At 37.9% G+C, this 18,164-nt stretch overlaps 1 protein-coding gene across 2 annotated transcripts; it reads right to left on the bottom strand.

The window, feature by feature from the left end:
- Nucleotides 1–4,752: 4,752 nt before the first annotated feature.
- Nucleotides 4,753–8,841, bottom strand: LOC122914254 (olfactory receptor 10A2). Of its 2 annotated transcripts, XM_044260884.1 has the most exons (2): nucleotides 8,811–8,841; nucleotides 4,753–5,696 (listed from the first exon to the last, which is right to left on the bottom strand). In XM_044260884.1, exons 1-2 carry the CDS (start codon nucleotides 8,839–8,841, stop codon nucleotides 4,753–4,755), a joined length of 975 nt encoding a protein of 324 aa, XP_044116819.1. The 2 variants fall into 2 exon arrangements, with proteins under 2 accessions (XP_044116819.1, XP_044116820.1); XM_044260885.1 differs by lacking the exon at nucleotides 8,811–8,841 and having other exon boundaries at nucleotides 4,753–5,706.
- Nucleotides 8,842–18,164: the final 9,323 nt, after the last annotated feature.

The following is an 18,164-nucleotide window of genomic DNA, read 5'->3' as shown; positions in this document are numbered from 1 at the left end:
CTCTGAAGCTAGAACTCAACCACAAGAGGAAGTTTGGAAAGAACCCCCAAACATGGAGACTAAACAGCATCCTTCTAAAGAATGAATGGGTCAACCAGGAACCAGGGCACGGCTTGCACGGAGCACTGGGTGTGGTGAAAAAATGAATACTGTTTTTCTGAAAATAAATAAATTGGGAAAAAAAAGAAGAATTGAAAAAAATCATGGAAACAAATGATAATGAAAATACAACGGTTCAAAATCTGTGGGACACAACAAAGGCAGTCCTGAGAGGAAAATATATAGAGGTACAAGCTTTTCTCAAGAAACAAGAAAGGTCTCAGGTACATAAACTAACCCTACACTTAAAGGAGCTGGAGAAAGAACAAGAAAGAAACCCTAAGCCCAGCAGGAGAAGAGAAATCATAAAGATCAGAGCAGAAATCAATGAAATAGAAACCAAAAAAACAATAGAACAAATCAACGAAACTAGGAGCTGGTTCTTTGAAAGAATTAATAAAATTGATAAACCCCTGGCCAGACTTATCAAAAAGAAAAGAGAAAGGACCCAAATAAATAAAATCATGAATGAAAGAGGAGAGATCACAACTAACACCCAAGAAATACAAACTATTATAAGAACATACTATGAGCAACTCTACGCCAACAAATTTGACAATCTGGAAGAAATGGATGCATTCCTAGAAACATATAAACTACCAAAATTGAACCAGGAAGAAATAGAAAGCCTGAACAGACCCATAACCAGTAAGGAGATTGAAACAGTCATTAAAAATCTCCAAACAAACAAAAGCCCAGGGCCAGATGGCTTCCCCAGTGAATTCTACCAAACATTTAAAGAAGAACTAATTCCTATTCTCCTGAAAATGTTCCCAAAAATAGAAATGGAAGGAAAACTTCCAAACTCATTTTATGAGGCCAGCATCACCTTGATCCCAAAACCAGACAAGGATCCCATCAAAAAAGAGAGTTTTGACCAATATCCTTGATGAACACAGATGCGAAAATTCTCACCAAAATACTAGCCAATAGGATTCAACAGTACATTAAAAGGATTATTCACCATGACCAAGTGGGATTTATCCCAGGGCTGCAAGGTTGGTTCAACATCCACAAATCAGTCTATGTGATACAATACATCAATAAAAGAAAGAACAAGAACCATATGATACTCTCAATAGATGCTGAAAAAGCATTTGACAAAGTACAGCATCCCTTCCTGATCAAAACTCTTCAAAGTGTAGGGATAGAGGGCACATACCTCAATATCATCAAAGCCATCTATTAAAAACCCACCGCAAATATCATTCTCAATGGAGAAAAACTGAAAGCTTTTCCACTAAGGTCAGGAACACGGTAGGGATGTCCATTATCACCACTGCTATTCAACATAGTACTAGAAGTCCTAGCCTCAGCAATCAGACAACAAAAGGAAATTAAAGGCATCCAAATCGGCAAAGAAGAAGTCAAATTATCACTCTTCACAGATGATATGATACTCTATGTGGAAAACTCAAAAGACTCCACTCCCAAACTGCTAGAACTTGTACAAGAACTCAGAAAAGTGTCAGGATATAATATCAATGCACAGAAATCAGTTGCATTTCTCTACACCAACAACAAGACAGAAGAAAGAGAAATTAAGGAGTCAATCCCATTTACAATTGCACCCCTAACCATAAGATACCTAGGAATAAACCTAACCAAAGAGGCACAGAATCTATACTCAGAAAACTATAAAGTACTCATGAAAGAAATTGAGGAAGACACAAAGAAATGGGAAAATGTTCCATGCTCCTGGATTGGAAGAATAAATATTGTGAAAATGTCTATGCTACCTAAAGCAATCTACACATTTAATGCAATTCCTATCAAAGTACCATCCATCTTTTTCAAAGAAATGGAACAAATAATTTAAAAATTTATATGGAACCAGAAAAGACCTCGAATAGCCAAAGGGATATTGAAAAAGAAAGTCAATGTTGGTGGCATCACAATTCCGGACTTCAAGCTCTATTACAAAGCTGTCATCATCAAGACAGCTAGGTACTGGCACAAAAACAGAAACATAGATCAATGGAACAGAATAGAGAGCCCAGAAATAGACCCTCAACTCTATGGTCAAATAATCTCTGACAAAGCAGGAAAGAATGTCCAATGGAAAAAAGACAGCCTCTTTAATAAATGGTGTTGGGAAAATTGGACAGCCACGTGCAGAAAAATGAAATTGGACCATTTCCTTACACCACACACAAAAATAGACTCAAAATGGATGAAGGACCTCAATGTGAGAAAGGAATCCATCAAAATCCTTGAGGAGAACACAGGCAGCAACCTCTTCGACCTCAGCCGCAGCAACATCTTCCTGGGAACATTACCAAAGGCAAGGGAAGCAAATGCAAAAATGAACTGTTGGGATTTCATCAAGATCAAAAGCTTTTGCACAGCAAAGGAAACAGTTAACAAAATCAAAAGACAACTGACAGAATGGGAGAAGATATTTGCAAACGACATATCAGATAAAGGACTAGTGTCCAAAATCTATAAAGAACTTAGCAAACTCAACACCCAAAGAACAAATAATCCAATCAAGAAATGGGCAGAGGACATGAACAGATGTTTCTGCAAAGAAGACATCCAGATGGCCAACAGACACATGAAAATGTGCTCCATATCACTCAGCATCAGGGAAATACAAATCAAAACCACAATGAGATATCACCTCACACCAGTCAGAATGGCTAAAATCAACAAGTCAGGAAATGACAGATTCTGGCGAGGATGCGGAGAAAGGGGAACCCTCCTACACTGTTGGTGGGAATGCAAGCTGGTGCAACCACTCTGGAAAACAGCATGGAGGTTCCTCAGAATGTTGAAAATAGAACTGCCCTATGACCCAGCAATTGCACTACTGGGAATTTACCCTAAAGATACAAACGTAGTGATCCAAAGGGGCACGTGCACCCGAATGTTTATAGCAGCAATGTCCACAATAGCCAAACTATGGAAAGAACCTAGATGTCCATCAACAGATGAATGGATCAAGAAGAGGTGGTATATATACACAATGGAATACTATGCAGCCATCAAAAGAAACGAAATCTTGCCATTTGCAACAACATGGATGGAACTAGAGCGTATCATGCTTAGCGAAATAAGTCAAGCGGAGAAAGACAACTATCATATGATCTCCCTGATATGAGGAAGTGGTGATGCAACATGGGGGCTTAAGTGGGTAGGAGAAGAATCCATGAAACAAGATGGGATAGGGAGGGAGACAAACCATAAGTGACTCTTAATCTCACGAAACAAACTGTGGGTTGCTGGGGGGAGGGGGGTTGGGGGAAGGGGGGTAGGGTTATGGACATTGGGGAGGGTATGTGCTTTTGGGTAAATTGGAAGGGGAGGTGAACCATGAGAGACTATGGACTCTGAAAAACAATCTGAGGGGTTTGAAGTGGCAGGGGGGTGGGAGGTTGGGGTACCAGGTGGTGGGTATTATAGAGGGCACAGCTTGCATGGAGCACTGGGTGTGGTGAAAAAATAATGAATACTGTTTTTCTGAAAATAAATAAATTGGAAAAAAAAAACAAAAACAAAGAGCCAACCCATGGAATGGGCGAAGATATTTGCAAATGATAGTACAGACAAAAGGTTGATATCCAGGATCTATAACAAACTCCTCAAACTCAACACACACAAAACAGACAATCATATCAAAAAAGAAGCACACTTTTAATGAGCACAAGGTGATGTATGGAATTGCTGAATTACTATATTGTACACTTGATTAATATAACACTATATGTGAACTATCTAGAATTAAAATAAAAACTTAAAAAAGTACAGTGGAGTGTAGATCATGTTGTTATCAAATTAGATGGTAAATCAGTGTTTTATTGCTAATGAAACCTGAAGAATACAGTATACGAGGACATCTCTAAATTAAATACTTAAATTATTTCCAACTCACAAAAACAATAGGGAGATCTAAAAATTTTAAATGGAATATCTCAAGTAGAATTTTTTTTTTGCAAAAATAAATTTTGATAATGGGGCAGCAAGCAAAGTAAGTTTCTATGTGGCTTATTTGTTAGTCAAACAAGGAAAGTCTTTACTGCTGAAGAGTTGATAATATTGAGTATAATTTTTTGTAATACATTTTTACTTGGGAAAAGTAACCTGAGGAAGGAACTGATTAAGGCTCTTGGGGTTTTAAAGGACTATGTGGAGATTACTCTTCCACTTTCCTCTTCCATGTTAAATACCAACTAACTTAAGAGCCAGTACTGCCTCAGGAGCATACAAAGAAGAAATGAATAAATTATGTAAACAGGGATTTTAGGCTCCTTTCCAACTGAAATGAAATTTGGATATTTTATCCAAAACAAGATAAAGTGCCAAGATGACTTTTGTGTCCCCAAGGTCACAGTATAAGCAGTTTCATAACATCGGAGATATGTAACATTGGCCCATAATAATAAAGTAAATACCTGGAATGGATAGGTCATACAATTGTCAAAATACCACTGTAGCAATGACAAAAATAATGTAAGCCTACAATGAGCAGAGGAATTCCATAGGTTGCAGCAGGAGGTCTTCATCTACTTCTATGCTCTTTTGCCTGCACTGAGCTGCCCTAATATCATTTCAGCAACTGGGTTCCTACTAACAGAGATAGGAGGAGAGGCAGAGGAATCCCATAGAGGAAACTGATTGCCCCCCATTCAGTACACTTACTCTTTTTAATGTCTATGGGGTACAATTTATAAGGCCTAAAACCTTGCGGAAGGTCCGGCTGAAGGCATTCTTCACCTCATTATTTCTCAGGCTATAAATGATGGGGTTCAACATGGGAGTCATAACAGTGTAGGACAATGACAGCAGCTTTTTGCTCTCAGGAGAATTATTGGATTTAGGCCGAAAGTAGGTGAGGCTTAATGATACATAGAACAGGGAGACAACAAGGAGGTGGGAGGAGCAGGTGGAGAAGGCTTTATGCTTCCCTTTAGTTGATGGAATCTTTAGGATGGCAGCAGCAATGCGAGTGTAGGAACACAGAATCAGCAAGCAGGGTATCATGACGAACAGAATGGTTCCAACAATCGCATAGATCTCAAACAATGTTGTGTCTGCACAGACCAGACTTAGCACAGGTGGGCTGTCACAGAAGAAGTGATTCACCTTGTTGGTGCCACAGAATGGAAAGCTGAAGAGCCACGTGGTCTGCACAGTAGCTACGGGAAAGCCTGGAAACCAGGAGGCAATAGCGAGTTTGGCACGGGTCCTTTGGTTCATGATGACTGGGTAGTGCAAGGGACTGCAGATGGCCACATAGCGGTCATAAGCCATGGTGGCCAGGAGGAAGCATTCATCTACTCCAAAGAAGAAGAAGAAATACATCTGTGTGGCACAGCCAAGGAAGGAGATGGTTGTGTCCCAGGCAAGCAGGGTCCCCAACATCTTGGGCACAATGACTAAGTTGAAGCCAATCTCCAAGAAGGACAAGTTCCTGAGGAAGAAGTACATGGGACTGTGTAGCATGGGGTCAGCCAATGTAACCAGGATGATGAGGCTGTTTCCCATCAGGGTGACCAGGTAGATGATTAGAAATGTCAGGAAGAGTAATGACTGTACTTCGGTAGGTAAGGAAGAGAAGCTCAAGAGGATAAACTCTTCAACTCTTGTCCAGTTTCCTCCAGCCATAGATAAAGAAAAGAATCCCCAGTTGTGGTCATGGAGAGAGATTCTTGATTGGAAGTGTCAGAATCTGGGTTTGTTTTTCAGGTTCCTTTTTAGTGTCAGGAAAAGAGGCAGGGTCAAGATCTCAGCTGGAAGAAGAAGGGCCTTGTATTGTCTCAGAATAAAGGCACAAGGAAGAATGGCCAGAACGTGAGCTCTTGAATGGTAATGGTCATCATTCCCTACTTTTACTCTTTTTATGAACTTTTTGGTGCCTTTTCTTTTTTACCATATTTACTAAAACAAATCAGATCATATTTACCACACCCCTTTACTGCTGCACGCTTAATGCCTTTGAGGTGGGGTTAAAGCGTATCTTTTGTCCCATGTTCATTGTGCCATTATTCACCAAAGATAAGATATGAAAACAATCTGAATGTCTATCAGAGGATGGATGGATAAAGAAATCTCACATGTGCATGCACACACACACTCACTCACACACACACACGGAATTATAATTCAGCCATACAAAGTAGGTAACCCTACTATTTGGAAGAAACAAGATCGATGGACCTTGAGGGCATTAAGCTACGTAAACTAAGTCAGATAGGGAAAGACAAATACTGTATGTTCTCACTTATGTGTAGAGTCTAAAAGAGCCAAAGTCATGGAAACAGAGAATGGACTGATGGTGGTCATGGCCTGGGAAGCTGGGGGAAGTAGAGAGATGTTGGCCAAAGGGCACAAATTTCCAGTTATAAGACAAATAATGGGATACAGTGTACAGCATGGTACTGTATTAACAATATCATATTATATACTTGAAAGTTGCAGAGAGTAGATTTCTTTTTTGTAGATTTTTTTCCTTATTTTTAATATATTTTCAGTATAACAGTATTCATTATTTTTTCACCACACCCAGTGCTCCATGCAATCCATGCCCTCTATAATATCCATCACCTGGTACCCCGACCTCCCACCCCCCTGCCACTTCAAACCTCCCAGATTGTTTTTTAGAGTCCATAGTCTCTCATGGTTCACCTCCCCTTCCAATTTCCCCCTTTTTTGTTTATTTATTTGACAGAGAGAGCTCACAAGTAGGCAGAGAGAGGCAGGCAGAGAAAGGAAGGAAGAAGCAAGTTCCCTGCTGAGCAGAGAGCCTGATGTGGGGTGTGATCCCAGGACCCTGGACCATGATCTGAGCTGAAAGCAGAGGCTTTAACCCACTGAGCCATCCAGGTGCCCCAAGAGTAGATTTCAAATGTCTTTATCACACACACATACACACACACAAGGTAATTATGTGACATGAAGGCTATGTTAATTCACCTTAACATGGTAATCATTTCAGAATATATTCACATTGCATACCTTACACAATGTTAGATATCAATCATATCTCAGTAAAACCAGACATAAAGGAATTTGCAAGAACAACAGATTTCTGCTGACAACAGATGTGACAAAACACGGTATATGCATGTTAAAAATTTTGGAGGGGAGAATTAAGACATTATTACACCAGAAGAAATAATTAAATCAACTGGGTTATCCAATCAACTAGGAAGCAAAATAGACGCCGAAATGAGGAAAGAGAACTAATAGTAGAAAATACTTTATAAATCATAAAATTGACAAATATATCCTAGTTTGTCCTTTGAAAAGTTAAAAAGTGAAATAAATTGTTGGAAAATTTAATAAAGTAATACAGAATACAAAAATATGCAATCTTAGATATAAGAAATGGAAAATAACCTTAGAAATAGAATTTTAAAATGTAAATTATAAGGGAATATAATTACTTTAATAAATGTGTGATATATTAAGTGAAATATGTTGTTTTCTGCTAATATGTAAGGTTCACTTTGATTTAATAAAAGATGAAATAACAGGTTGCCTGCATAGCTTGGTATGCTAAATCTCCCACTCTTGCTTTCCACTCAGGTTGTGAAATCAGGGTCATAGGATGGAGTCTGCCATTAGATTGCACTGCGTGTGGAACCTGTTTGGGATTCTCTCCCACCATGTCTGTCTTGTCCTGCCCCTCTGCTTGCTTGCTTGCTTGCTCTCTCTCCCTCTCTCTCAGAGAAAAACAAACACACAGCAAACCAAGAAAAAATATGGGTGTATTAGAGTAATTTCATAAAAAATTTACAAAAAGGGCTATTGCCTGAAATAGTTTAATGACTGTAGTAATTCAGTCCTTCAGGAATGGATAAATCTTGTGATTCAGAACAAAAAGAGAAAAGGTGCAATGTTTTCCAATTACCGTTATGACAATTACGTATACCTGAATTCAAAAGTTGCAAATATAATACACACAAAGACCCCAAAGATCAATCTTCTTTGGGAACACTAGTCCAAAAATATCAAGTAAATTGAGATCTTTGTTAATCTAAAATTATCTGTAGGGCCAAGTAGAATTTATTCTAGGAATGCAAAATGCACGCATGATTTGTAATTTCAAAATAATCAAATATAATTAATCTCATCAAAATTCAATTTAGAAAAATATGCTAATCTCAGTAGATCACAAAATATTTCATGAATTCAACATTTACTCTGATTAAGTAAAAAAACTAAACTAGAAAGTTTTACTAACTCATAAATAGACTACTTTCTTAATGTAACCTGAAATTTATGTAAAACAAGAGCCAATTTTGAGCTTAACCTTATAATATTAGAGTGATGGTTCTAGATGTATGCTGTACAATACTGTACTTGTAGTTAATAATACTACATTGTGTACTTAAAAATTTATGATGTATATCTCATCTTAACTGTTCTTACCACAATAAAATTTTTTTTATAGCCTGGGGAAAAAAAGGAAAAGTAGCAATGAATATAAATATACATTTGAAATCAGAATGGTTACAAAACATGGAAAAAATGTAAGGAGTTTGCAGAAAGTAAATGGAAATGAAAAACAAGGTTTTTAGACAGAGAGACAAATACCACATGATTCCAATCATAAATAGAATCTAAAGCAAAGAATAAACAACCAAAGAAAGCAGAATCAGAAGTATAAAATCAGAGACAATCTGATGTTGCCAGGTAGAGGGGGATGGTGTGTTGGGCAAAATGGATGAAGAGGAGAGGGAGCTACAGGCTTCCACTTATGGAACCAGTAAGATATGGTAATAAAAGGCAGAGCATGAGGAATACAGTGGAATGATAATGAAATAGCAACGTAATGGGACAGATGGGACTTGTGGTGAATATAGCATAATGTGTAAACCTGTCAAATCACAAAGTTATGCACCCAGAACTAATATAACATTTTGTGTCAACCATACTCAATCATAAAAAAGTAAGACTTTTAAAAATTGTAGTACTCATTTATGTTAAAAGTGAAGGGAAATAAACATGATAAGTGAAAGTGACACATAGATTTCACAAAATACATCAAAGATAACAAATCTACAATTTTAGATTAAGTTTGAGTACAAATTACATTTACCAGTATGCTCCTCTCAACTTTATTTATGACAATGTAGTAACAAACAAGGAACAGAAAGAATAAAGATAGAAAGTAGTTACTTCATCAGAAAGGATGAATACCCAACTTTTGTAGCAATATGGAGGGGGCTGGAAGAGATTATGCTGAGTGAAATAAATCAAGCAAAGAGAGTTAATTATCATATGGTTTCACTTATTTGTGGAGCATAACAAATAGAATGGAGGACAAGGGGAGTTAGAGAGGAGAAGGGAGTTGAGGGAAATTGGGAGGGGAGGTGAACCATGAGAGACTATGGACTCTGAAAAACAATCTGAGGGGTTTGAAGGGGCAGGAGGTGGGAGGTTGGGGAAACCAAGTGGTGGGTATTGGAGAGGGCACGGATTGCATGGAGCACTGGGTGTGGTGCAAAAACAATGAATACTGTTATGCTGAAAATAAATTATAATAATTAAAAAACAAAAAACAAAAAACAAAAAACTAAGAAACAAAAGATAGAAAGTAGTTAAACTGTTATATCTCTGCTATAGAATTTGGGAGGGATTAGAATTATATTATAGAAGAACACTTAATGGACTTAATGGCATGAGAAGGAAACAATATATTTAGCTAAGTGGATGATATGTTACAAAATAGTATGTTCAAAGGGAAGACATTTGTTTTAAAATATTAACTTATATCCATACATGGAAAAACTGCAGTTTTATTCATTTAAATGCCACAATCTTAGCGGTATGAATATGTGTTTTAAATTTCTTCTTTGTGTTTCATATATTCTATGTTATTCATTTTGACAATGTATTACTTTGTATTGAGATAAACACATATTTACAAAGAATACAATACTTTTGTAACTCAGAGCAACTCTTTCTTTAGGATTTTTTTTAAGTACACTCTGCTCAACATAGGGTTTGAACTCATGACCTAAGATCAAGAGCCCCATGCTCTTCCAACTGAGCCACCCACATGCCCCTGTAACTCAAAACACCTCTTAAATTTTAAATGCAAATGGTAAACTTGGAATTGTACTTGTAGTTACTCAACAAACAATTAAAAGCATCTAATGATTTGTAAGGAGGTTGTACACCTCATTAAGGAAAAACAATACCTCTGCCACAAAAGCTAGGGGTCACAAAGATTCAGATTGCCAAAAATGGCAATAAAGAAAAGCATATAAAATTAGCAAAATAAGCAAAAATTGAGCAAATCTATAAATAACACAGATGTTCACCTTTTCTCATCAAATTTAGAAAGTGAAAATAATCACAATGCTGGGTGCTAATGAGAGGGATGGTATAGATTTTGACTGCAAATCACATAAATTTTTTGAAAAGCAGTTGAGAAAATCTTAGGGAGTCCCTTAAAGTTTCTTGCATTTTGCTTCAAGAATTTCCTCAGAGTTTCTAATCTAGGTCAATAATTAGAGCCATAGACAAGATTTTACATAAAAATGTACTCTGTGTTATAACATTACCATGTCAAAATTGGAAAAAACCACTGATACCTAAATGACCAAGTCAACTATGAATCAAACAATTAAGAAAATAACATGTAATCACCCAAGTCATTTTGAATTACATTTACTGAATAGTACCCATCATACAATAGTAAAAGAGAAAAAAAACAACAATACACATGTGCACATGTAAGTTTCAAACTTCATAAATATGTGCACAGAAAAAAATAGACTGGGAGAAGGTGCAAAATTTTACCAATAATTACCTTTAAGTAAGTGGAAAAGGGATGGGGTTATCTCATTTAGAACTTCATTTTCTGGCTTTCTAAACATTTTACAGTGAGCTACATTTGTTATATAGCAGCCATAAAATACAGTCACAATAGAAATGAAAATGGTGATCAGGTGCTGTAGTATTTACTGAGGACATAACAGAACATACTGCATATTTTTACTTTTCTCATATTCTTCTCACAACTGTCTAAGGAATTTGGTAACTTGTCTGCATAGGCAATATAAGGCAGAGACTGCACTCAGAAGCATAACCAGAAAAAATGTAATAAAAGCAACACTTGGGTTTTCAGCAAGACGCACGCTATGAACACAGAATAGTGCTTAGCTCTTACCGTCTGCGTCCTCATCATCCAGGTACCTTAATCTCCACCGATGCTGAGTTCCTCACTATTTTTTGAAAATTACTTTGTTTTACAGTTCCATACCAGAGGTCAACAAAGTTTTTCTGTAAAAGGTCAGATAGAAAATATTTTAGACTTTATGGATCATGTGATCTCTGTGGCAACTGCTCAGTATCCAAATGAATGCACACACACACACACACACACAGACACACACTTAAAACACCTTATGTACAGGTAAACAAATAAACATTAGGAATACAGGTATATACACTACCCAAACAAATGAGCTTGGCTGACTTCCAATAAAACTTTATTTGTAGACATCAAAATTTGAATTTCATGTAATTTTCAGATGCTATGCACTATTCTTTGTTGGTTTATTTAACCATTTAAAAAATTTGACAGTCCATTTTAGCTCTGGGCCACATAGAACGGGGGACTAGCTGGATTTCACTCATGGGTTGTGGTTAGCCAATCTCTGCTCTAATATTCGCATAGAGCATTATCTGTGTTTGTACATGCTGACATTCCTCTACCCATTTTCAATACTCAGATGGGTTTCCTCTGTGATGCTTCCAGATAGGGTTATTCTTGGGTCCTCTTAATAATGCTTAGTTATTCAGTTATAATTATCTATTGGTATCAGAATTTCCCAATTTAATCTGCAAGTCCCTTTAAGCCAGGATCTGCTCATTATTTACAGGCATAGGCTCAATGCATATGCAGATTTAGCTATTTATATGTACTTTTGGATTAATGAGTGGAAAAATGGATACAACAGTTTCAGAAAGTTTATTACTCCTGGAGTTTCCATTGGATTCCATATCTACTCATACTCTCTACTAAGACCACTTTCATGAGTGGCTCCGTTTCAGGACAACATGCAGTGTTTGGTGCTGGTGAAGAGAACTGGAAAGGTAGAGAGAGGAGAGATGGTGCTGTCTTCTGGATTCCCATAGAGCTTCTGGAAACTACCGGGGAAGAAGACATGGCACCCTGGCTCGGGAGTAGGAGGCATCACAGAACCTGGTGGCTCAAGACCAGCCCACAGGCTCCTTCCCACCTAGTCCCTCGAGAACTTCTGCAGGAACATCTCTCTGCTAATCATTTGACTGACTGCCCCAGGAATAGGAAACCACACTTCTAGGCCTTCGGCACCCATCCTCTTGCCCTAAAGAAGTAGAGTGCTCTGATGTGCTCTGCTTCACGAATGTTCCACTGAGGCAAGTCCTCCCTGTGTCTGTCAGAGGAAAGTCAAACTTAGGAGAAGTATATGTCCTGTTGAGGTTGCCAGGCTTGGAAGCTTTCTGACCGAGAAGGCATTAGAGATCAGTTTTGGAAACTGGTAAACTCAATCTTTTTATAGTCTCAGATCTCACTTATCTTAGAAGTAGAAAGAAGAAGCTGAGGCATAAACACAAGAGGAATTGATGAGATCTTACCAGTGTGGACACAGGAATAGAATGTCCCTCCAAAGCCTGCCAAACCTGGTCCAGTTGAGCATCTGAACCTGGAGAGGAGCCTTTGGCTGAAGTGGCCCTAGCAGGGAGGCTTATCTGTGTCCAACAAGGAGATCTGCCTTGCTCAGCTCTGCCTCTTACCCATACTTCATGGTTGTGGTTGAGTGTTTGAAGAGCTCTTACTCTGTTGTCAGAAGAACCAGAAGAGGACCCAGGGAAGTGTTATTCTCTAGCCTGGAGGAACCATTAATGGCGGCACCTGAATCCAGGTCCAGGCTGTCTCCTTTGTCAGGCTTAAGAGTGTGCACTACATGGGTTGGCCATGCTCTCAGTCCTGATTTAGGAGAGTTATTCCCAGCTGTGTTACTTTTGTCCTCAGGGCCAGTTGAAGGGCTGGCATCTGTTTTTCCCTCCAGGTATAATTGGGCTCACCTTAGCTCCTCTTCCTTCCCTTCCTCAAGGGTACCCGACCTCTCTTAGATCCACTCTCCTCTGGGGCCCTAAGTAATATCAGATGCCAATAAGATGAATTTCAAGAAACAAAACCCATATCTAGGAATGTAGCATTGTGTAGAGAAAAGCACAAATATTTTGGATTCTGAGGGACTCAGTTTCATTCCTGCACTGGAGCTCTTTAAATTATGATGCTTTGTAATTTTGTTAAACTCCATAAATTTCTCTTTCCATATTGCTGATGCAAAGATAATATGTTGATTTTAGAGCATTGATATGATTAGATCATATATAGTATTGGTCTTGCTGTTAATATGTTAGAACATGTGTATTAATATCTCATATGAATATAATGTCGTAATATCCTATCATATAGCCAATAATTATTCATCAGCTAATATGTATTGAGCTATTAGTACATGACTGGAATTGTTTTAGGCCCTTAGAAAGAGAAATGAACAAAACAAAGTCTTTGTGCTCATAAAACTTTCATTGGACTGGGGGATGCCATGCAATGAACAAATAAACAATTAAGCACATAGGACTAAGTAGCTGCTATAGACAAAATCCAGGAGGGAAGAATTAGGAAACTGCTGAAGAAAAGGTTTCAGTCAAGTAGACTTCTCTTTCTTTATTTTTTAGACTTCTGGTAATATAAGATCTTTTTCTTTGTGTTTTTTTGCTAATACTACGCTTGTTAAGGAATATGTATAAACTTAACAAGGGATGACATAATTCCTTGTCCAAAGATTTATCAAGTGAATTGAGGCTATTCACTTTTGAAAACGCTAATGAACAGGATAAGATAGAGACAGTGGCTCAATCATACAATTTTTGGCATAAGAAGGATTATAACTATTTTATTGCAGCACAATCTTCACCAGTAAATTTATGAGTAAATTATTTTAATCAGCAATAGGGAGAAGATTTAAAATTATAGATATTCTGCTGGAATACTATGTAATTGTGAATATATTTTACTAATGTGGAATAAACTCCAGGATAGATTTTATTCAAAAAAAAAGATGAAGGATATTATACACACAACTTATACATATATTTTATAGAAACAAATATGCACTAGGTATATAAAATATATAACTAGTACAATTCTGGTAGCTACACAAAAAATTGGTAATAGTCATTGCCTTTGGGGCAGAAAACTGGGGAAGCATATTGGTCAGGATTGAGAGGAAAATCTTTTGGTTGTATATTATTTTATACCTCAATAATTTTATCATATACATTTATTAATTTTTTAATAAAAATGAAAGATATTGAAACAAAATAACATTTTCTTTTTCTTTTTTTTTCTTTTTTTTTCCAATTTATTTATTTTCAGAAAAACAGTATTCATTATTTTTTCACCACACCCAGTGCTCCATGCAAGCTGTGCCCTCTATAATACCCACCACCTGGTACCCCAACCTCCCACCACCCCGCCACTTCAAACCCCTCAGATTGTTTTTCAGAGTCCATAGTCTCTCATGGTTCATCTCCCCTTCCAATTTACCCAAAAGCACATACCCTCCCCAATGTCCATAACCCTACCCCCCTTCTCCCAACCCCCCTCCCCCCAGCAACCCACAGTTTGTTTCGTGAGATTAAGAGTCACTTATGGTTTGTCTCCCTCCCTATCCCATCTTGTTTCAAAATAACATTTTCATTCTGGTTCCTCCCCTATGAATTTCTAGCCTTATGACCTAGAGAAAGATACTAAAATTACTCCACGTTCCAATACTGTTGTGAGAAGGAAATGAAATAAAGCTTGTCATGTAAGACAAGCTTTCATCAAGATGCTATTTGACCTGATACTTGAAGGTTGCTAGCAAGGAGGGAGGTGACTAGAGGATGGTGAATATCACTGTTATTACCACTATCAACACTGTTTCTGCATTACCCTTGGTTGTTGCAGATCGGCTGCTTAGTTTTTTTTTTTTTTATTTGTTTATTTGACAGAGATCGCAAGTAGGCAGAGAGGTAAGCAGAGAGGTGGGGGGGGGACGCTCCCCACTGAGCAGAAAGCCCCATGCAGGGCTCGATCCCAGGACTCTGGGATCATGACCTGAGCCGAAGGCAGAGGCTTAACCCACTGAGCCACCCAGGCGCCCCTGCTTACTTTTTTAATGCATGCAATGCACCAAACTCTTTCCTGCATTAGGATATTTGCATGGATTAATCCATTTGTTTCTAACGTTTTCCTCCTCATTTTCACCTGGTGATTTTCTGGTATGACTGTCTAATTTCCTGATGTTACTTATTCAGAAAGGAGTTCCCTGACTCCCTTGTATTATTCTGCAAATTACATTGTTCTTTTACTTCACAGCAGTAATAGCATTACATAATTATATACTTATGTACAAATTCTTTGTTAATTCGCCTTTAATTGGACTGTAGTGTCCTTGAGGGCCCAGTACTTAATAGTGAGTGTAAAACGGAGGTTTAGGGAGTAAGCCTGGAAACTCTGAGATCAGTGAGAAGATTTATATAATAATAATTCAGAAATGAAGACCTGGCCAGGCCAATGGCAGTGGCAAATAGGAAATTGGGAGACGAAATAAAGAATGGGGAAGAATTTTGCCATTAAAGAATTAGCACTTAGAGACCGGTTGAACACTAATTCTGATGGCAGAATTAAATGTAGAATTATAACAGTTAACCACTGTGAGTGGCACTTTTTGTTCTGTAGCTGTTTAGTTAGTTGTCTGTTTCACTTAAGGAGCTAAGAGTGCCTAGAAGACAGTACCTTGTTCATTGTTGTATGATCAGAATTCAACAAATAAATGTTCACTGATTAAGTGAAAAAATATGTCAATGAAAGGTGGAATCAAAAAGAGAAATAAGGAACAAGGCCATTGGCAATGGCAACCAAAGTGGGAATTAACACTAGTTGATGAGTAAAAAGTGTGTTGCCAAGAAACAATGTACAGTAGTTGAAGACCGGTTAAATACTTCTATGATAGCAATGATCAAGCTGTGGTATTATAACAGAGTAAAGTACATTGAATAATATTTTCATTTTATAATTACTTCTCTGTCCTATTTGCTGAAAAAATACCAACTAAATAGCAGCACCTCATTCACCACTGCACTTTGAGAATTCAGTATATAAATGTTCCTTGATGGAATGTAACAATAAATCAATGAAGAATTGAATAAAAAAAGAGAGGTAATTAATAAGAAAAAAATTGTTCAGGATTGGTGATTGGAAGAACATGTTCGTGTTTTATTCTAAGTAAGCCTTGAATTCAGGATGTCATCATGCAGGCATACCACACAAGAGGTTAGAGCCACTCAATGATCTGTATATGACCCTCAGCTAACCAGCTCAGCACACTCCTGATGGTCTGATTCTTCATCCATATTTTGCAAGGTTTGGACTTTTATGCTAAGTGGGTGCCTGGGTGTTGAAGTGCACCTTTCTCTCATCCTATGCACTCATGGTTACATCATTAATGTTTTGATTGGTGATATTCAAAGTCTTCTCACACATTACATATGGGTAATGCAAATTGTTTACAAGTTTGGAGTACAGTAGATGGTTATCACTTTTGTTTTTTTTTTCCAATTTATTTATTTTCAGAAAAACAGTATTCATTATTTTTTCACCACACCCAGTGCTCCATGCAAGCCGTGCCCTCTATAATACCCACCACCTGGTACCCCCAACCTCCCACCCCCCCCGCCACTTCAAACCCCTCAGATTGTTTTTCAGAGTCCATAGTCTCTCATGGTTCACCTCCCCTTCCAATTCACCCAAATTCCCTACTCCTCTCTAACGCCCCTTGTCCTCCATGCTATTTGTTATGCTCCACAAATAAGTGAAACCATATGATAATTGACTCTCTCTGCTTGACTGATTTCACTCAGCATAATCTCTTCCAGTCCCGTCCATGTTGCTACAAAAGTTGGGTATTCAGCCTTTCTGATGGAGGCATAATACTCCATAGTGTATATGGACCACATCTTCCTTATCCATTCATCCGTTGAAGGGCATCTTGGTTCTTTCCATAGTTTGGCGACTGTGGCCATTGCTGCTATAAACATGGGGGTACAGATGGTCCTTCTTTTCACGACATCTGTATCTTTGGGGTAAATACCCAGGAGTGCAATTGCAGGGTCGTAGGGAAGCTCTATTTTTAATTTCTTGAGGAATCTCCACACTGTTCTCCAAAGAGGCTGCACCAAATTGCATTCCCACCAACAGTGGAAGAGGGTTCCCCTTTCTCCACATCCTCTCCAACACATGTTCTTTCCTGTTTTGTTAATTTTGGCCATTCTAACTGGTGTAAGGTGATATCTCAATGTGGTTTTAATTTGAATCTCCCTGAGGGCTAATGATGATGAGCATTTTTTCATGTGTCTGATAGCCATTTGTATGTCTTGATTGGAGAAGTGTCTGTTCATATCTTCTGCCCATTTTTTGATGTGTTTGTCTGTTTCGTGTGTGTTGAGTTTGAGGAGTTCATTATAGATCCTGGATATCAACCTTTTGTCTGTACTGTCATTTGCAAATATCTTCTCCCATTCCGTGGGTTGCCTCTTTGTTTTTTTGACTGTTTCCTTTGCTGTGCAGAAGCTTTTGATTTTTATGAAGTCCCAGAAGTTTATTTTCGCTTTTGTTTCCTTTGCCTTTGGAGACGTATCTTGAAAGAAGTTGCTGCGGCTATCACTTTTGAATGAGTTGTTTATATCAGTGTGTGCAAATAAACCCTCACAGGCAACATACACTGATCAGTAAAGGGGTAGCCATGTTTACAACTTGTGGTGGGTATTTTGGATAACAATTCTGGTGGCTTTTTGGGTTGAAATTTGGGGAGCCTAAAGTGAAATAGCCAACTAGAGAGACAAATACCATATGATTTCATTTAGATGTGGAATTTAAGAAACAAAACAAATGAACAAAGGGGAAAAAAAAGACAACCAAAAGACAGACACTTAAATATAGAGAACAATTGGTAACCGAGGGGAGGTGAATGGGGGTGAAATAGGAGAAGGGTATTAAGAGTAGACTT

The sequence above is a fragment of the Neovison vison genome, chromosome 7, assembly GCF_020171115.1.
Source record: "Neovison vison isolate M4711 chromosome 7, ASM_NN_V1, whole genome shotgun sequence".
Lineage (NCBI taxonomy): Eukaryota > Metazoa > Chordata > Mammalia > Carnivora > Mustelidae > Neogale > Neogale vison.
Note: the sequence above shows the minus strand (reverse complement) of the source record. Positions and strands in the feature narration are given on the sequence as shown.